The sequence below is a fragment of the Marmota monax genome, unplaced genomic scaffold, assembly GCF_021218885.2.
Source record: "Marmota monax isolate L192 unplaced genomic scaffold, Marmota_monax_Labrador192_F-V1.1 WCK01_AAM20220418_F8-fsc00035, whole genome shotgun sequence".
Taxonomy (NCBI): domain Eukaryota; kingdom Metazoa; phylum Chordata; class Mammalia; order Rodentia; family Sciuridae; genus Marmota; species Marmota monax.
The window spans coordinates 11,369,913-11,389,060 of record NW_026691961.1 but is presented as its reverse complement, the minus strand read 5'-3'; the positions used below and the strand labels follow the sequence as shown (position 1 = coordinate 11,389,060).

The 19,148-nt window shown below is 56.9% G+C and overlaps 2 protein-coding genes across 5 annotated transcripts; one reads left to right on the top strand and one right to left on the bottom strand.

Moving 5' to 3' along the window:
- The first annotated feature begins 809 nt into the window (after nt 1-809).
- On the top strand, nt 810-10,897 carry Eef2kmt (eukaryotic elongation factor 2 lysine methyltransferase). Of its 2 annotated transcripts, XM_046444936.1 has the most exons (8): nt 810-920; nt 2,741-2,803; nt 4,430-4,510; nt 5,529-5,630; nt 6,547-6,680; nt 6,757-7,022; nt 8,064-8,210; nt 9,730-10,897. In XM_046444936.1, exons 1-8 carry the CDS (start codon nt 825-827, stop codon nt 9,828-9,830), a joined length of 990 nt encoding a protein of 329 aa, XP_046300892.1. In that variant the 5' UTR covers nt 810-824; the 3' UTR covers nt 9,831-10,897. The 2 variants fall into 2 exon arrangements, with proteins under 2 accessions (XP_046300892.1, XP_058435619.1); XM_058579636.1 differs by lacking the exon at nt 9,730-10,897 and having other exon boundaries at nt 7,989-8,123.
- Alg1 (ALG1 chitobiosyldiphosphodolichol beta-mannosyltransferase) lies at nt 10,068-18,843 on the bottom strand. Of its 3 annotated transcripts, XR_006851740.2 has the most exons (14): nt 18,599-18,843; nt 17,855-17,932; nt 17,635-17,738; nt 16,454-16,602; nt 15,529-15,618; nt 15,093-15,203; nt 14,358-14,479; nt 14,232-14,270; nt 13,925-13,984; nt 13,546-13,656; nt 12,535-12,649; nt 11,992-12,210; nt 11,298-11,373; nt 10,550-10,568 (listed from the first exon to the last, which is right to left on the bottom strand). XR_006851740.2 is itself a non-coding variant. In XM_046444861.2 (13 exons), exons 1-13 carry the CDS (start codon nt 18,804-18,806, stop codon nt 10,437-10,439), a joined length of 1,395 nt encoding a protein of 464 aa, XP_046300817.1. In that variant the 5' UTR covers nt 18,807-18,841; the 3' UTR covers nt 10,068-10,436. The 3 variants fall into 3 exon arrangements, 2 of the variants coding, with proteins under 2 accessions (XP_046300817.1, XP_046300833.1); XM_046444861.2 differs by lacking the exon at nt 11,992-12,210 and having other exon boundaries at nt 10,068-10,568; nt 18,599-18,841; XM_046444877.2 differs by lacking the exons at nt 11,992-12,210; nt 17,635-17,738; nt 17,855-17,932; nt 18,599-18,843 and having other exon boundaries at nt 10,068-10,568; nt 16,442-16,555.
- Between the last annotated feature and the right edge of the window lie 305 nt (nt 18,844-19,148).

Here is a 19,148-nt window from a genome sequence, read left to right as displayed (position 1 = left end):
CTGCGCCCCCGCCCTGGGAGGGCACGACCCACACCTGGATTTTCCCAGTTACAGCCCCAGTGCCTGACAGAGCCACGCATGCAGTGGGCGCTTAGTAGCGTTTGGTGGACAAAAAACTTGTTGGGTGACAGATCCAAAGGCTAGGACAGGAGTGCGGGGTGCTTCTGCTGGGCCGGGAGAGGCGGCCTGATGGGCAGGGTGCTATGCGAAGAGAGGGCGGCCCGGCGCCCCGCACGCGCCCGCTCCTCTGTCCCCCACCGAGACCCACCTGAAGGCACAGAAGGGCTGACCGGACCCTCCCAGGAGCGACCCCGGCCCCGCCTCCCGGCTCCCAGACCAGGTCTCGGGAGTGCGTGAAGATCCGCACCCAGGGCCCAAACCCTGATCCCCCCTCTGCAGGCCCAGGCCCGACAGCTCCCCCACAGGCCGCCTGCTGGGCTCCCGGGCCCCCCTCGAACCCTCCAGAACCCCAGCAACACGGGACACCTCCCAAGTCCCCTCGCCAAGCTCCGCCTCTGCCCCACTCCAAGCGTCCCCAAACCCTCAACACTTAGCTCCGCCCCAAGCCTCGCCTCCTGGCCCTGCCCCTCGTCTGGCCTCGGCCTCGCCCTAAGCCCACCATGTGGGCGGGGCGTCCCGCCTCACGCACTCCAAGCCCCGCCCCTAGGTGCCCCTGGCCACGCCCCTAGGGCCGTCTCTCGGACACGAGCCTCTCCTGGCCCCGCCCCTGAGTCGCCCTGGCCCCGCCCCTAGCCCCGCCTCCGGCCGACTGGGCCCCGCTTCCGCCCGGTCTCCCGGCAACGCCGGCCCCGCCCCGCCCCGCCATGGAGCCCGAGGAGGGCTCGGAGACCGCGCGCTTGCTGCAGAGTTTCGAGCGCCGCTTCCTGGCGGCGCGCACGCTGCGCTCCTTCCCCTGGCAGGTGGGCGCGGGGCGCGGGGAGACGGGGGGCGCGACTCGGCCCCGGCGGGGTGGAGCCGGCCCGGGCCTCTGCCCCCAGCCTGCGGGCCGCTCCGCCGGGCGGAGGGAGGCGGGCTCCTCCCGGCTTGCGGAGGACCCCCGGGGTCGCGGGCGGTGCCCGACCGGTTTCCTGCTGTCTCATGCCGTCGGCCACCTGGGAGTGCTGCCCTCGCGCCTCCGGGAAGGTGGGCGTCCTCTGCAGGAGCCGCGCTCTCCGGCGCGCGGGCCTGGTCGCAGGACCCCACCCGCGGTGGCCTCCGCGGTGTCGAGCAAGGGACAACTCCCGCAGCTTAGGCCAAGAGACCAAGGGGCGGCCTCCCGCGTTCTGGGCCTGCGAGCGGTCCGGCTGCCCACAGAGGGGCTTAGTGGACCCGCCTCGTAGATAATCGTGTGCACTGAGCTCACTGGAGTGAGTCAGTTTGGATAGCCATTCCTCCGGGCCTGCCGTCAGATGGAGTGGTGGCCAGTCTCCTGTGTTATTTCATCAACATAAAACATTTAGCACTCAGATCATTTCCGGTGAGGAGGGACGTGTACATTTTTTAAGCCAAAATTGAAAGCCTAACAGCATCCGTAGGTCCCCATTCACGTGGAGAGTAATTGTTCGCAAACCGTGTTAGATACTTACTTGGGCTCACCCCCAACATCCATGCGGTGGGGCCTCTTATTGTCGCTCAGTTTGAGCAAAGGCTTCATGAAGAAAAGAAAAGAATGCGGTAGATGAGAGGCAGGCCAGAGAGACACCTGAACCCTGACCTAACCCCCAGTGCACCGTGTGACCATGGAAAAGTGACTACATCTCTCAGTGCCATAGTTTTAGTTAGTAAAATGGGGGATATAATGATAACAACCATATATTATTTTGTATTCAGAATCACTTGAGTACCAAAGCCCTTGAAGCAATGCTTAGATTATGGTAAATGCACACACGTGTTACCTGGTGTTTTTATTCAGCATCCAAATGTTTTTTGAATGCTTTCTGTGAGCCAGGGGTCAGCAGTACACATTAGACATGAGGACCTGCTCAGATGAGAGAGCCCGAGGATAAATAAACAACTAGTAAGAAGCAGCCAGGAGATGAGAGTGGCCAGAAAGCCAATAGAACAGGAAAATGGAGAACTGGGAGGAGGATTCATCAAAGTAGGGGACTCGGGGGAGGCCTCCCCAAAAATCATCATTTGACCTGGGCCCTGAACGGTGACGCAGTGGACAGTAAGAAGGCTCAAGGAATGTCCTGTGTTGGGACCACCTGAGCACAGATGGGGCAGGGTGGTGGGAGATGGAGTCAGAGCAGCCAGGCCGGGAGGGCCTTTTAGGGCATGGCCAGGGGCCCTGGGGTTACCGAGGCTGGCGGAAGCCATCTGCCTGACTGAAGCCTGAGCTCACTGGTGGGCTTGAGTCCCTGGAGAAAGAGGCCAGCATGACTGGACCTGGCATCTGCACATTCTGAATCTCATTTTAACTCAGATGTCAGGTCCCAGACAAGCCCATCCAACCTGAAGCCATGGCTTTCCAGTTCGGCTGTGGAGCTGCTCTGTGACCCAGGTGACCACTGAACAGCCGGGGCTAATGGGAACCAAGAGTCAGCCCCTGACATTTTCCGTGACTCATCCGGGTGTGACCTCTGACATCTGAAGGTCAGGCCTTAGCCTCATAGCTTCCATTTCCAAGTGACTCCAGGTCCCAGGGGAGAGATCACTTAGTGCTTTGCCAGCATGTTCTACTGCATGTTTAATGTTCCTACGAAAATGCCCTTGAGATTTCTCTTTCCCCTCCAAATAGAGCCTAGAAGAGAAACTAAGGACGTCATCAGATTCCGAGCTGCTGCTGGATATTCTGCAGAAGGTAAGAACCCCAGGATCACTGGGCACATATCGGGACAGAAGAGCCACAAGTGCACACGTACCCTTAGAAAACACCATGTTCAAAGAACAAAACCATCCAGCGCTGCACGTCATGTCAGAGCCTCCGACGGCTCTGGCTCCTTTGTTTTCTTGGTTGAAGACATCAGAATATACAAAACTCTGCTCGAGAGGAGGGAAGCTGGGGGATGTTTTTAAACCATCCGCAGTGAAAACAGACCTGACAGGTACAGGGACAGCCCCCAGCAAATGGTAGTTGCTCAGAGACTTTCTTCTTTGCATTTAAAGCAAAGTAAAGACCCCGTCTTACCAACTCCTGTCTCTCACACACATGCAGGGACCCTTGCTCTGCTGAAGTGGTGTTTGGACTCTGAAGTGCATCTCCACACAGGGTAGAGGTGTGCCCCACCCTGACCCTGGCCATGTGGGTCAAGGGCAGTTCACAAACTTCTCAGGGGTCATGAGGCTTCTCAAAGGCCAAAGTTAGAGTCTCCCTTTCTGGAAAGACATATCTGAAACATATGTTCTTCATACAAATTCAGGGGTGACACAGACATTCACCCCCAACAACAAAACCCATCCAAGGAGCCCAGGTCAGAAATTCCTGTGCTGGGGGTGAGTGTGGGAAAGACGAAGCCAGAGCAGGGGAAGACCTTGAGGGTGGTGCAGTGGTTGGGGCTTTGTTCGCTTCCACCCAGTGTCACACCTACAGGCAGTAGAGCATAAACAAACAGCTGCTTTAAAAGCCTACTATGGGGCCAAGGGCAGCTCAGTGCTAGAGCACTTGCCCAGCATTTGCGAGCCCTGGGTTCAGTTCCTAGCAAAGCAAAGGAAAAAACCTACTGTGGCTGTCCATTAAATCGAATAAATCAATCTTAACATGGATCTCCTAGAAAGCCCCTAGGGCTTGTGTGAGTATCCTGTGGCCCTTGTGAAGCTCTGGGTCCCTCCTCGCAGCAGCCCTGCCTCTCCCCCAGGCCCACTTCCCCACCTGCCTTTCCCCAAGCGCCAGTCGCTTCCTGCTCCTTCCCACAGTGCCAGCTGTGCTGCCTGGAATTGTACAGGCTGCTGCTGCTCCTCCTGCTCCTGCCTTCTCGAGGCTGCCTCTGAGGCATCAGCCCAGAGAACCTTCCTCCGCCTACCCTGGTCCAGGCTCCGCCCTGGCCTCTTCCCTCTTTGGTCTCCAGGCCTGCTGCTTGGCTAGGACTCTCCCTCCAGGAGCACAGGTGCCCGGGTCTGGTTCATACTGCTGTACTCTCGCCTCTTCTGTGAAGCCAGAAAATCTGACCACTGTCCTCCCTTCAGACTCCAGTTCTTACTGGTTACCCTGGAAGGAAGGGAGCCAGTCACTGTGCCTGTGTCCCTGCCCAGAGTGGGTGTTAGAAACCTCACTTGTGTGACTAGGGTCGGAGCATTTTTAGGAGAGAGCTTAAATCTTCAGGCTCAGTCTTGCAGGTGCCTGCGGTACATCTTGCCATAACCCTGTGTCCCTGCACACCCTTGTCAAGGCAGTGGGTAACTGGGCTCACCCTCTAATTGCCTGAAGCTCACAGGACACTTAATACAGGGTGTCTCCAGCAACCAACCTTTTTTTTTTCTTTTTTCATAGACAGTGAAACATCCTGTGTGTATAAGGCACCCACCGTCGGTGAAGTACACCCAGAGCTTCCTCTTGGAGCTCATCAAAAAGGTCAGTGGTGGGCAGTGTCTCCTGTAACCAGACCACAAGTGGAACTAGGCTGGCTATGCAGAGGGGACTCCCCGCCAGGGCTTTGCCTCTTGGAGCTCACATCCCTCCCTGCTCTTCATACCTGCTAGGCAGGGGCCTCCTGGACAGTGGGCTGCCAGCAGGATTTCATTTCTCCCTCACCTGCTTGCAGGGTATTGGCAGCAGCTGTGTCTCCTCTGGGCCCCTCTCACCAGGCAGGTCCTCATCCTGCCAGGCAGCCCTGGCCCTGAGTGCTGGAAGCCCCTCCTCCCTCCATCCTGCCAGTGTGGCAGGCTCCGACAGCGCCCTGCCCTTGCCAGCCCTGGGTGGCCCGCCAGCCTCTATTGGAAGTGCCTTCAGAGCTGGTTCCTCACTGAATTCTCCCCATTGAGCTGAGTGGGCTTCCTGACGGGCACAGGATGTGTGCCCATCGGGCTCAGTGCTCGACAGCATTAGAAGCGGTTCCTCCACAGCAGTAGTACATGCCTCAGCTGCCACCAACTGACAGGGCCACACCTCACTGAGCTTAGCACACAAGTAACCCTTGCTTCTCATCACCCCTGTCCCCGGGCCTCATCACATGGTGCTTCTGTGGTGGTCTCAGCACCTCCTGAAGTGTGTCTGCCCTCCAGCGGACCCTGCGCTGACCTGGGAAGCCCGGGCCTGGGGTTGCCACTGGGAAGCAGCTTGGAAGCCACGCTGCCCTGTGGGCACCTTACTGTGGCTTCTGCTGCACTCCCTTCAGATCTCCTCCATGTGAAAATGGCAGAGCTTCCTCTCAGTGGAATTTGCTCTCCTAGACTGTGCCACCCTCACTCTGCACCTTGCTACCCACATACTAGATGTTCTCTATTAAGTCACTTCACTCCAAATCTCCTAACTTAGGTGCAGGTCCCGTCTAACACAGCCGCAGGTTGGCGCAGAGGCAAACAGAATCTGGAGTTCTTTCTGAGGGTCACACTGATGCCCTCCACTGAAGCTGTCACTCTTTACCCCACAGCACGAGGTTGTCCACGCAGAGCCTTTGGACGAGCTGTACGAGGCACTGGCAGAGGTCCTGACCACAGAGGAGCCCACCCAGTGCCACCGAAGCTATGTGCTGGTAGGAGATGTGCACAGGCCAAACAGCTGTGCTCCAGGGGGTGACAGCAGGGGGTGACAACAGCACAGGGTTGATCCTGACCCCTCAGCTCTGCAACCTCCTTTGCCTCGCCCAAAACCAAGCACTCCAATAAACAACAGAACCTGTCTCAGGCAGCCACTCAGTTACTCGTTAGCAAGGACCTGGTGTCCAGCCTTCAGTTCACACCTGACTGTGTGGACCTCACAGGACAGCAGTCTCTACAGCAGTCTCTTCTCACTCTGCTGCCACCACCGTCACTGGCCCGACTGCCCCTCCTACTGTCACATGGAAACCCCTTCTGCACACAATAGCCGGAAGGAGGTTGGGTTGCTTCACTGGTTTGCTTTAAGCTGCTATTATAAAACAGCTACAGAAAACCACACGCAAGAAATACAGAGCTCACAGAGTCACTGCACGGCAGCAGCCACAGTGACCGCCACTCTGGTGGTGGGACAGAACCCTGGCCGCAGCCCCTGAGGCCCTCCACCTGACCCAGCCAGTCCCAGCACCAGTAACCGCCATCCTGCCTGTTGGTCATGTCCCTGAGTTTGTGTACCTCACTCTGCTATGGGCCCGCAGACACCAGCATTAGTCCTGTCCATTAACTGGGCACAACCCAAGGCCTCCCTCCCACACTCTATCCTTGCCACCCCTCTGCTGAATGGCCCTGGCCGTCAGAGCTGGGCCTGGGGGCACCTGTGGGGGCGTCCAGCCGGCCCCTCCACTTCCCGCATGCTGACTGGCCCCGAGCTGCACCACGGTTGCTGTGTGGGAAGTTTCTTTTCCCTTGCCGGGTGGTGGCTGTGGTGTGGCCGCCACTGTGACTTAACACTAGCACCGTGTCCAGATGGCTGGCTTCATTCCCCCCCCCCCCCCCCCCCGTCTCTTCGTGCAGCCTTCAGGAGATTCAGTCACCCTCTCGGAGAGCACAGCCATCGTTTCCCACGGCACCACGGGCCTGGTCACGTGGGATGCAGCCCTCTACCTCGCAGAGTGGGCCATAGAGAACCCAGCAGCCTTCAGGCGCAGGTGACCGCAGGCACAGGGCAGGCACCAGGCGGGTTGGCCCTGGCACAGACTGACAGGCTCCCTTTCGCCCACCCAGGACTGTGCTAGAGCTGGGCAGTGGCGCTGGCCTCACAGGTGTGGTCATCTGCAAGACATGCCACCCCCGAGCATACATCTTCAGTGACTGTCACAGCCGTGTCCTCAAGCAGCTCCGAGGAAACGTGCTTCTCAACGGCCTCCCACTGGAGCCGGAGGCCACGGCTGACTCAGAGTGCCCCCTGGTGACGGTGGCCCAGCTGGACTGGGATGAGGCAACAGTCCCTCAGCTATCCGCCTTCCAGCCAGACATTGTCATCGCAGCAGGTAAGCCCGGGCCAGCCCCGCCAGCGCTCTGCTGAGGGCTAGGGAGCAGGGTGCTGCAGGTGGGGAGCAGGGGCGCCCGGGCCTCCGGGAGGCATCAGAGCACCCGGAGCCCCTTCCAGGTGCTGCCGCTGGGGTGGTTCCATCAGGAGTGCCCTGGCTGTCCACCAGGGCTTGAGCTGAGCAGAAGAGCCCTCTGCCAGGCTCGCCCTGCAGAGGACGCCCAGGAGGCCTCAGTTACCATGCAGTTCCTCCATTCAGGGGGGCTGCACACGAGCCCACATGCTCTGCCCCTCAGAGATGCTGCCACTTCACTGCCAGGCATCCAGTGCTCTGAGCACCATGCCCCAGGTCTTCAGACGGGAGAGCCAGCCATGGCAGCCCTCGGTCATTCCAGGGCCACAGCAGTCTCCCGCCTGTCACCAGCACCCAGTCCCACACCAGGCCTTGAGGGGGATCCCAGGGCAGTCGGGGAACAAGAGCTGAGCAGCCCCACCTGTCAGTGCCGGCTGTCTTCTCTGTGCAGGGTTGTCCTGGGGATTCACTGCCACCACCATGCTGGGCGACCTGCCTGTCTCTGCCTACACCTCTCTGCATGGGTCCAGGCCCCAGGCCTTCCGAGGCCACAGGAAGAGGCTAACCACTTCTGGTACAAGGACAGTGGCCTTAAGAGAAGGCAGAGTGGTTAGGCCACCAAAGGCCCTACGTCCCCTTTCCGACTTGACATCATGCCCACTACAGCTGTCAGGTTAGAGCTCAGGACACAGAAGCCCAAAGCAGAGCCCAGACAGCGTCACTAAGCAAGCAGCCTCTGAACAGGCACAGCCGGCATTCCCAGCAGTACTCCCACGAGCCCAGGGAGTCTCCGCTGGCTAGTGTCCTGAGGGTTTTCCTGTCACCTGAGCAATCTTTCTGCAGAACAGCATAGATCTAATCTAACAGCCACTGCAGGCCCTCACCCTTCCCCAGGTTCAGCAGCAGCCTGGCCATGCCACTTGGTTCTGAGTCCTGAGGCCCCTGAGTAACCAGAGCTCTGCATCACAGACGTGCTATACTGCCCAGAAGTGACCCTCGCACTGGTTGGGGTCCTGCAGAGGCTCTCTGCCTGCCAGCGGGACCGGGTTCCTGACGTCTATGTGGCCTGCACCATGCGCAACCCAGAGACCTGCCAGCTGTTCACCACCGAGCTAGGTGAGTCCCCCAGGCCACAGGCCACCAAGCTATTCCCGTGAGGGATCAAGGGAGGCAGAAACCAGGAAAGTAAGAGAATGGAGCCCTGGGAAAAGCCAGGAAGCCCCGTCCCACACACCAGGCCTGGGCACTCAGGCCAAGGCAGTCCAACACAGTGACCCCAGAGGTCGGAGACCACAGCCCTACTGTGTGCTTCAGGCAGGTTCCATAAGCCTTAGAGCCTCATTCCCTGTAAAATGCAGGCAGAGAGATGCCAGCTGGGTTCTGAACCGCATGACAACTGAGTGTCAGCTCAAGGTAGTCCCACTTCCACCCTCGTGGAGCAGGACTGTCACTTGTCCCCCCATCTGCACCATGGAGAGGCAGCCTGAACACACTGAGGACAGTACCTGGCACACAGAGCCCTCAGCAGTGTGGCAGCCATGGTCACGGGCACCCAGTGCAAGTAAGAGAAGGACCTGGCTGCAGAGGTGGCCTAGGGACTGCTGTTCCAAGCCTCGGGTAATGCCCTGTGGGCCAGCATGGATCAGCCTAGACCTTGTCTCAGCTGTGAAGACACTGGGCAGACTCCAGTTTCCGTGGACTCAGCCAGATCACCCAGCCTGTGTCCCCCTGCCACTTCCCCACAGCCCCAGCATGCCAGGCCCAGCCAGAGCATTCCACACAAAAGCTGGTGCAGGGGGGACCATCTACCAACTGCCCCCCCAGCAAGGCCCCTCCTAGGAGCTGTCCAGACTCCCCTGCCCAACCTCTGTGCAGAAAGACACGCAGATGCCCCTCCACGAGCAGGCAGACAGGAGCACTCAGTACTGAGGGAGGCTGTGCAGCCCCAAGAGAGAGGAAGAAAGACACCTCTAATGTGTTTCAAGTGAAAGCAGCAAAGTGCCAATCGGCACACAGCACAAGCCCCACTGTGGTAGTTTGTCATTAGGTTTTTGGGAATTGCAGATTGAACCCAGAGATGCTATACCACCAAGCCACACCCCAGCTGTTTTTTTTTTTAAGACAGGGTCTGAGTTGCCCAGGCCAGCCTCAAACTTGCGATCCTCGTGCCTTAGCCTCCTGAATACCTGGGATTACAGGTGTGCACCGCCACACCTGGGCTTGTTATTTTATATATCTTATTGCCTAGGGAATTTCTAGAACATACACCAAAAATTATTATACTTAGATGATAGAATTACAGATTTCCTTATTTCACTTTATAAATAGTGACTTTTCACTTATAACTATGACTAAGAAGCCACCTGGCTCGCAGCGCCAGCCACCCTGCTCACAAAGACAACGCGCCTCTTCTGGCCCGTGTGAGGAGTGGTGCTGGTAGAGCAGCCAGGCAGACGTGGGGTCAGTCAGCGCCCCCCACCCTCGCAGACTGATGTGCACATGTGCAGTGACAGGGAACCCAGAGTGCCTGGAGGTAGCCTGGGCACCTGGGTGAGCCCGGGGGGCCATGAGCCAAGGAAAACAGACACAGCCCCAGGCCCAGCGCTGCCGTCCTGAGGTGTGTGCTCTGTTGCAGGCCGGGCCGCGATCCGCTGGGAAGCAGTGCCTCCTCACAGCCAGAAACTGTTCCCCTATGAAGAGCACTCGGAGATGGCAGTCCTGAGACTCATGCTGTAGCTTCGCCATTTGCATACGTGAAGATGAAGCCACTGCAGTGGGAAGAGCTTTCACAGAGAAAGCTGATAAAACTTCCTTTGGACTTGAGGGAAGAATGCCACATGCCAAGTCGGGAAACAAACTATCCTGACGGAGTAAGACTGAGTGTGGGTGCCCCTCTGTCCTCAGCTCTGGTTTGTAAGGGAATCCCCATCTGCCCGAAACCAGGCTTTGGCTCAAAAGCAAGAACTACCTTCATAAAAAATAAAACATCTTTAACAAATAGGGCTCCACAGCTGGGCGCTCACCCCAGAGGCCGCAGGAACCCAGATGAGGAGCGTGACGGGCAGAAGCTGGGAGGATGAAGAGGGGACAGGGGGTGCCAGGAGAGCAGCACGCTCAGACAGAAGACAAGACAGGTTCTGCGTGCCTGAGAAACCAGGAAGAGCCAGCTTCCCATCAGTCCCCAGCCGTCCTTCTGGCTTGACCACTGGGGTCACTACATAAAAGCCCGGGTGGCTGCGGGGCAGCAGGCAGGGACAGGGAAGAACAGGCAGTGTCTCTCCGTCCCCAGGATGGTGCACCACCCCTCAACTGATCAGGGACGTTGGCCTTGGGCCTGCAGGGTCATGTGTCCATGACCAAAGGGAGCACAGTCCGCTGCCAGCTCTCGTCCCATCGAAGCTGCTCCGACTCCCGAAGATTCTTCCGAAACTGGTTTAGTTTTCCAGCAGGATCAGGAAACTTTGAGAAAAGCATCTACAGAACAGTGAAGACCAGAACTGAGCCCATGGTGGCACCCACCCATGCCAGCCCTCCCTGAGCCTGCCAGCTGCAGGCTGCTCACCCAGCAGCACCCGTCCCCCACTTGCCCCTCCCCAGGGCTATCCCCCACTTTCCCACACCTGTGCCCTGGAGCACATGTGGCCTAGTGTCCTGCACAGGGCACAGTCCCACCTGACTGCTAGGAGGCAGGCAGATGATCCCGGGTTCTGGCTTTACCCAAATGTTCCCGAGGGGACTGGCACCCTACAGCTGCAGACCCGATCCAGCCCACCTGACTTTGTAAACAGTTGCTCTGGAACTCAGCCCTCTGTGTACAGATGGTCTGCAGCTGTTCACAAAGCAGTTCCCCTGAACATGACAAGGCCTAGATCCTACCTAGACCTGTTCAGGGAAAGCTGTTCACCTTCCAAGAATGACAGTGGTTAACTTCTGTAAGGAGAAACAGTGTCCCCTGCAGAACCACCACGTCCCAGGCGGCACACAAACCCTCACCTCGTCTGCTCCTCCCCACGTGGCAGCACGGTTCCCACCTTCTAAGGTGCAGCCTCCATATCCCCAAAGACAGGCAAGCAGGCCCTGACTCCGCCACCCACTGCCTCCCTCAGCCTTCCCTCCAGAGCCCTGCGCCCGCCAGGTCCTGTGGGCGGGCAGAGAGCAGAGCTAGCTCAGTGTTGTGCCCCCGGCTGCTCAGGGGACACCTACCTGCAGTTGAGCTGCCAGCGCCTCCGCATCCTCAAAGACCAGGCCGTTCTCCCCGTGCTTCACAAGCTCATGCAGGCTGCAGAGAGAACCAGGGGAGGCCTGAGACCCAGCCGCGGTGCCCAGCAGTGCCCAGCTGGCCCACCCCACTCAGGCGAGGCTGGGGGCAGGGGCAGGGTTTGGCCTCAGCCTGTTCTGAAACAGAGCTTCAGAAGGAAGTGGGAGGACACATCTCAATGCCAGGCAGATGTGGAGGAGGCCCCAGGGGAGGTGCTCTTGGGTGTCACACGCCCTCTGAGGACCATGTACTCAAGGATCATTTCCTATGCTCCATGCCCAAGAACCAGGGTACAGGCAAGGCCCTGGTGCTGGGCTCAGCACATTAGGGACGGGCCACCAGGAGGTCTGTTCCCAAGAGACCCAGCTTAGCTCACAGAGGGTCTGGCCCCTGAACTTCCCATCCAGAGGCTGGTCCCCACAGAGGCGAGGACCTGGCCCATGCAGGGCCACTGCCTCCAGGACCTGGTCTGGAGCTGCCCTTTCCAGCACCCACCTTGGCCAGGGAGAGAGGGGTCACAGAATTACACTCCCTGCAGTAATCCCACCCCAGCTACAAGAGCTCAGCCAAGGGACGAGGAGGAGGAGGGGAGGGAGAGAACCACGTAAAGCAGGTGGCGATTGCAGCCACATTCCTTACTATGAGCGAGACTGAGGGGGAGGAGGGCGAATGCTCAAGATTCGGTGCTTTATTCAGCATGAGCCCAAACCAAAGCCAACTTGTCACGCCTCAGCATCTGCAGGGGATTCATTCCCAGAGCCCCTCCCCCAGGTGCCCCAGCTCCTTCTGTGAAATGGTGTGGTATCTGTATCCTGCACGGATCTCATACTCTAAGTCCCCTCCAGGTTGCTTGGACACCTAAAGCAATGCAAGCCACGTGAACAGTCATTACACTGTATTGTGCAGGGAATAAGGACAAGAAAAATCTGTATGCTCCGTACAGGCCTCACCACTGCCAACCTAGCTACAATGACCCACGCTTGGTTCCATCCGTAGGTACAGAGAGCCAACTGTACTGAGTGGGGCTCAGCCTGACCCCAACAGCCACGGCCCCTCTGAGCCTCCCTGCACTGCACAGGAGCTGGCCCTGACGGGGCACTTCACAGCAGTCCTGGCCACACTGCCCACCCTGTGCAGCTGACCTGAGAACCCGACCCCAGGAGATTGGGTTTCTGCCCCTACCACTTAAAGTTCACGGCACACACAGGCAGGCAGCACCCAAACATGTCCACCACCTTCATGGGCAGGTCCAGGCCACTGGAGGACTTGTGCAGACAGACACCCAGGTCCGCCGACCCTGCACGGAAGAGGGGGGGGGCAGTCAGGGTTTGGGGAACATATCCTCCCGGAGTGGAAATTAAGAATGTCCCCACAACAATGTCCCAGAAAACAAGTGGCTTACTCTAGCCAAGTGCCAGGGCGAAGGGCAGAGACATAGCAGGGCTGCTGCTGGCAGCCATCACCCTGTCTAAAACTGCCATGATCTTAGTGTTTTTATTTACTCTTTGACTTGCTTTTTCTATTTAACCACCATTTACTTTAAAAAGAAGTAGTTATTGTGCAGCGTGGCAGTATTGTGCTCTGGACATGGGGGAAGGTTGTCCAACAGGGTGAATGTAGTGAACGCAGCCTAGTTATACGTATTCGACCTCAGTTTTTAAAACCCATGATAAAATTTTTTATATAAAAAAATAAATTGTTTAAAGGAATCCACAGCAGATCCAACAAGAAACACTGTAAAAATAAAGCCAAATAAACAACTGACCTCAGCAAGACCACCCACTTGCCATGGGAAAAGAAGGCAGGAGGGACCTTCCAGCACCAGGCCCCGCCCCCTCCTGGAGCAGAGACAGAAGCCTGTTCTGAGACCCAACATGTAGGGAAAGTGGGCCCCACAGCAGCCAGGGCTGGGGACTGAGCACACATGACCCTTGAGCCTGATCAGGCAGGAGGAGCTGGCACAACAGGAAACTCATCTCAGGAGCTCGGCTGGAGTCCCTTGTGGCCACCCAGTCCAGCCTGAGGCCTGTCGATATTAGAGCCTCTGAGCTGGGAATGGCTTTTACATTTCTTAAGTTGTTTCAAAGAAAAAAAAAAAGACTATGCCACAGAAGCAACTAAAATCTTCAGTGTCCCTTTTTAGAAGAAGCCTGGGTCATCTTCTGGAGCCCCTCTGTTGCCCTCAGCTCTCACCTAGAAGCAACGGGTAGTCCTCGGCCTCCAGCCACGGCATGCACACCTTGATGTGCTGGAACTGCTTCTGGCCAATGAGGCGGCTGTAGTGCTCCTTCAGCGGCCCTTTGCCTGCAGAGGACACCCATGGCACTGGACCCATTTTGGTCCCTGCCACACCATTAGCCCCAGAGGTTCCCACTGGGACTCGGCAGCCAGTTCCAGGAAGCTGCACCCCTCAGCAGCCCCAGTCAGGGCCCCAGACCTCTTCCAGAGCTGACCTCAGCACCCTGAGTCCCCACGGGGCATGTGCCCTCATCACCAAGACCCAGCCCTGGCTTGGGGCCAGCTGGCCTGGGGCTGCAAGTGGAGTCCAGGGTCCGAGGGTCCCAGGTGGTACCTGTTATCACACAGACTACAGAAGGAAGGCTGTCTCCGTCAGATGCCCGCTGTTCAAACTCTATTTTAAAAATAGAAGAAACATGAACTGGTGTCCTTTCACATGAGTGGGGGGGAGGGGTGGGGAGGGGGGAGGGGCTGCTCCCTCAGGGAGGCCACAGAGCTGCCCACATCCCCCTTCCTACTGTCCGCAAGCAGGTCCACCCTGTGGTCCTTGGGGCAGAAGCAGGCTGCAGACCTGCCATGCCCAGCCAGCTGCACGGCCCCTGCCCCAACAAGCCCAGAGCTGCTGATGCAGCGGCACCTACCTTCCAATGCTGCCAGCAGGATGGAGAAGTCCTCATCCTCTGCAAAGACAACAGATCAGGTGTCAGGCCTGTCTCCAGACACCCCCCTCCCGTGGTGGGCCAGAACACAGGCCAGGTCAGACAGACCTGTCCAGCTCGTGCTGCTGACCAGCAGTGCCGGCCGCCTGCAAAGACGTGTCACCACCCCAGTGCGAGCATCCTTCTCCGTGAAGGCCGACCTCTCTATGGCAGGGCCCGAGGGTTCTGAGCTGCAGGAGCAGAGAAAAGGCAGTGAGTCGCTGCAGGGAAGGCCAGGGGTCAGGACAGCCACTCCCTCACAGCAAGGACCACAGGCCCCCAAAGGCTGGCATCCAGGTGACCCTACAGAACCACTGCTGGCAGCTAGGTGCCACAAAACAAGCCACCAGTGCTTGCCCCTGGGCTCACTGCTCCACCCTTCCTCACCATTACAAGGACACTATGCCACCCCCAGATGCCACCCCCAGTTACTGAAGAGCACAGACAGGACATGTTGAGAACTACACGGGTCCCCTCCTTAGCCCTGAGGGACACCCAGAAGACACAGAGGTCCACAGACCCCTCACAGGCCCAGGAACCCACTGGCAGGAGGGGAAGGTAGTAGATATCTCCTAAGGAGCCAGAGGCTGGATTCTTCAGGCTTTGTGGGCCCCAGACTCCTGGTGGCGAAACCCGTTCTGCTGCGTGGCTCACCACAGCCACAGACAATGCCAGTCAGACTCAGTTCACAGAAACAGGCAGCAGGTCTCTGCCTCCATCCCCACCCCTGGATCAGGTCTGCAGGAGCGGATGGAAGGGCCAGGGCAGCAGAAAGCGTCGGAGAAGGCAGCAGGACAGACACACCAGGCCCTGAACGGAGAGTATGTGCAGCCCAGCCTCATGAAGAGCTCGTGTTGCAGGTCCAGCGGAGTCTCCTTAAAGAACGAAGCCGGCTTGTCGTAGACAGTCACAGCCCTGCAAGGAGAGGAAGGGGCAGGGCAGAGAAAGGCTAAGGAACAGAGAACCCAAAAGGATCCAGAAAAACAAGGGCACTTCGGGAATCCAGGTCTCTATGACAAAAGCTTTAGAATTCCTTGGGAAACAGACGTTCTGACACCAGAACTTCCAGGGATTCTTCAGACACCACACCCCACTTAGCTCCCCAAACCAGCAACTATCTCCAAGGCCCAGGGTACTTCAAAATGCCTTTCCAACATGATACGGTAGACACTGAAGCTTTTGGCCTTTCCTGGGACCCGGCACCACCCACAGGCTGAAAGGTGTCCCAGGCCCTTCGTACTTGATGTGCCAGTTCTCAGCCAGGTCTTCCCGCATTGCATTGGTCACACACAGGTTCAGGTGGGACAGGCGCCCAAAGAGCCTCTCATACCTGCAGGGACGTATGGGGGTCAGGGAGCTAACAGACAGCCCTGGGCTGGGCCCAGATGCCAGTGTCCACACGACCTGACACCCTCACAGAGAAGAGGCTGCAGAGCTAGGGGCTCACAAACCCACAGGTTTGCACCCCCTGAGCTCCTCATGCCCTCTCATCGTCACATCTTCCTAAGTGCTGTCACTGTGCAGCTTAATGCAATCACTTTAAAGGAAGCCACATACCCCTACAGGAGTGGAGATCCAGTATCTTGGGCAAAAAAGCAGAAATAAAAAGGCTGCATCTCACCACCCCGTGCTACTGCTGCAAGGCTGCAGCTTGCTCTCTGAGTGTACAAAGGAGTTTAGCAAATGCTAGGCATGAAAAACATGCGGACCGCAAACCAAGATGGAAGCCCTAGTCACAGGAGAGAGCTGGAAAGAGGAGCAGCAATTTAGGATTACTGAGCACCACCAGAGAAAGCTCTGGAGTGGGACTGCCTGACAAGAAGGCATCATCATTTACAGCCCAGCCTCCCTGACTTGTAAAAGGACAATGACCACCAGGCACCTCTACTGCGATGTGGTGGAAACCAAATGGAATAAAGTGCATAAAAGGCCCAGCCCGAGGCCTGGCACACAGCAGTGATTATTAGAGCTGCCATAGCTGCTTTCACCACTGGCGATAAACAAGGCCCCCGAGGCTGGAAAAACACACCAAAGTGGACATTACAGCGGGGCTCAGCGTAGGACAAGGATTCTCCCTGCTCCAGGTCCAACCTGCTCCCCCGCCTTCGTCCCGCCCACCCTGATGGAGTTTGGGGAAAGCATTCACACCTCACCCAGACTCTCACCACTTGGCCAGCAGAACAAGAGGGTGCTTAGGGCCATGCACCAGGCCCATGATGGAGTAGCCATAGTTGTGCCAATCGATGACCAGTTTGCTCCCACAAAGGCAGCCCACAAACCAGCAGACGGCAATGCTTGGCAGGCCTGGGGGGTTCTAGGAAAGAGAAGCAGACAAAGAGAAGGAAACCCAGACATTCATGGCAGAGCGTCAGTGATCTTCAGAATTCTTGATAACAAATGAGCAGCTCTCTACCACCAATGGAACAGAACTGCAGACTAGAAAAACTCCAAGCTTCTCAAAGAAATACCATTTTCCTGTCAGAATGCAAACTCTGAGGAAGTGCAACATCGGTGGGTGATGGTAAACACAGTGGGGGGGGGGGGTCCCCCATCAGTGGGGACCCAGCCAGGATCATACCACAGCATCTTACAAGCACATCAACTTTGAACAAGCAATTCCACTGCCAGCAATGTATTCTAAGGCCCAGTCACAGACGCGTGCTCACTGTGCTCTAGCCATACTATGTGTTCAGGCAAAAAAATCAGGAAGGATCCAGATGTCCCTCAAGATGAAACTAAATAGCTTGCGGTTCATCACATATTGGAAGTGAGTGCAGCCCACTAACAGAAGGTACTTCTGGACTTTAAAAACTGGTAAAGGGAAGAAGTTAAAAGTTTAACTCTAGAACCAAACTGACCACCTCTGTTCAAGTCCTGACTCTATTACTTCCTATCTGTGTGACAGTGGGCTACTTACAGAAATTTTAAGTTTCCTCATCATTATGTACGTGATACCAGAATCCACTTCTTAGGGTTCTTGAGAGGATTAAAGGAGACAGAACCCTAGTGAAACACTTAGATAAGTACGAAATGCAATGTAAGACTCTGTTGTGACCAGAAAAATAGCATGGACGGATACCAGAAATAACAGACACATGCTATAGAAGCCTATTTACAGGGTCCTGCCCATGGTTTTATAATGTTTGTGCCCACATAAATGTGCACTTTAACAATTAGTGCATATTTTTTATGTTTGGTGCTGGGAATCAAACCAGCATCTTGCCAATGCTTAGCATGCACCCTACCACTGAGCTATAATGCCAGCCCAATTTGTGCGTTTTTAAAAGGGTAGAAAGTAATCTGTTAACAGTTGTTCTCACAGAGGGAGGCAAGCGCTGACACACACCTGAAGAAATATATAGGCTGCTGGTTCCCTCCACATCAACTTCCACAGCAAGTACACTGTCTGAAAAACAACTTTGACTCCATACCGCAGAACTGGGGGCCCAACTGTAAGTCCAAAAAAAAAAAAAAAAATCACTACTGAAGGAGCTCCTGGCCATCTGCAGGTTCCCCACACCCAACCCCGACCAATGTAACGCAACCTGGAGGTGACAGCACCCTACCTGCGGGACTCTGAAGTTCCATCAACTTCACAATCTGTATTCTGTCGCTCTGCAAGAGCTCATGGTGGGGTCTGGAATCTGAAAGAGAATGTCCCCTTTACTGGATGAAGCAATCTAATTTAAAGTCAGGTTTTGGAAAAAGACCTTTTCAAAACCCTTCTCTGTTCCTCAGTAGCCAGAGAATGGGGCCAAATCCGGTCCACTAGAATGGCCAGTGGGAAGTCCCAAATCTTACCCACCTTTACTTAATATGATGCCTGGCACATAGTAAGTACTCAATTAAACTGATCTAGGCTTGGGGTTGGGGGAATCTTCCCACCGCAGAGACATGTCAAGGAAGTCCACTCCACCCGCACTTTCACACAGGGACCTAAAGCAGTGGTGCTGTTTCCACTGTTCCGTGAGATGGGGTGAAGTCAACCTCTAGAATCGTCCACAAGGAGCATAGTGAAGGTGCAGACACCTCCGCCTGCACACAGCTGGACCAGGACAGCTGCACGCAGATGTCACAGAAACCGCAGTCCAGTTCCAGTCTTTCCACTTCACTAGAAGAATCAGACCCTGCGACGGAGTCGCTTACCACAGTCACAACATATGGCAACCAGGAACCGGACTCCTCCAGTCTGAGGACTACCCAAGGGAGCAGTGACAGAAGCGCCGCTCCCACCTCGGCCCCCCAGGGCGCTCGGGGCCGAGGGGACAGACTGGGAGACCAGCCTCCCTCCCAGGCCCCCGGACACTCACTGCAGAACCCCAAGAGGGTCACCGAGAAGCCGCGCTTGGCCAAGGACAGCGCGTGGTACTGCATGCGGGGGCTGCGGCCCACGTCGCCCAGCACCACAATGACCACGTGCTGGGCCGCGCGCCCCCGCCGCCAGCGCTTCCACCCGCCCAGAAGCAGCAGCGGCAGCAGCAGGCACAGCGCCAGGAGAGCCACGCTGGGCGGCGCCATCTTGGCCGCTAGGCAGCGGTCATGTGACGGAGCCCCCAGGCACGCTTTGCGCAGGCGCCGTCCGAGGCTCGCTCCCGGGAGGCGGGAGGCGAAGAGAGGAGGGGCGGGGAGGGGAGGTGGTCCCTAAGTGGGTCCCGGGGAACTGCCAAGAAGCCCCTGGGGGCCAAGAGTTAATGGCGCGTACACACCTGCGCGGTTCCCGAACTCTGTATTTCTCCTATCAAAGTAAATCTTTCCTTATGGGGCTCTAGGAACTTTTCTTCAGCGTTCTAGGATAATTTCAAACTACAGTTAGAAGCCAAGCGAGGTGATGCACATTTATAATCTCAGCCACGGGGAAGC

What these genes read in the sequence shown, in the direction of transcription:
- Eef2kmt (XM_046444936.1), top strand. Translation starts at nt 825, where the DNA reads ATGGAGCCCGAGGAGGGCTCGGAGACCGCGCGCTTGCTGCAGAGTTTC. An exon ending in TGCTGGATATTCTGCAGAAG is followed by an intron (nt 2,804 to 4,429) that starts GTAAGAACCCCA and finishes CTTTTTTCATAG; the next exon opens with ACAGTGAAACATCCTGTGTG. An exon ending in GCCACCGAAGCTATGTGCTG is followed by an intron (nt 5,631 to 6,546) that starts GTAGGAGATGTG and finishes CTCTTCGTGCAG; the next exon opens with CCTTCAGGAGATTCAGTCAC.
- Alg1 (XM_046444861.2), bottom strand. Translation starts at nt 18,806, where the DNA reads ATGGCGCCGCCCAGCGTGGCTCTCCTGGCGCTGTGCCTGCTGCTGCCG. An exon ending in CAGCAGCACGAGCTGGACAG is followed by an intron (nt 14,271 to 14,357) that starts GTCTGTCTGACC and finishes TTGTCTTTGCAG; the next exon opens with AGGATGAGGACTTCTCCATC. An exon ending in CCTGCTGGCAGCATTGGAAG is followed by an intron (nt 13,985 to 14,231) that starts GTAGGTGCCGCT and finishes TTTTTAAAATAG; the next exon opens with AGTTTGAACAGCGGGCATCT.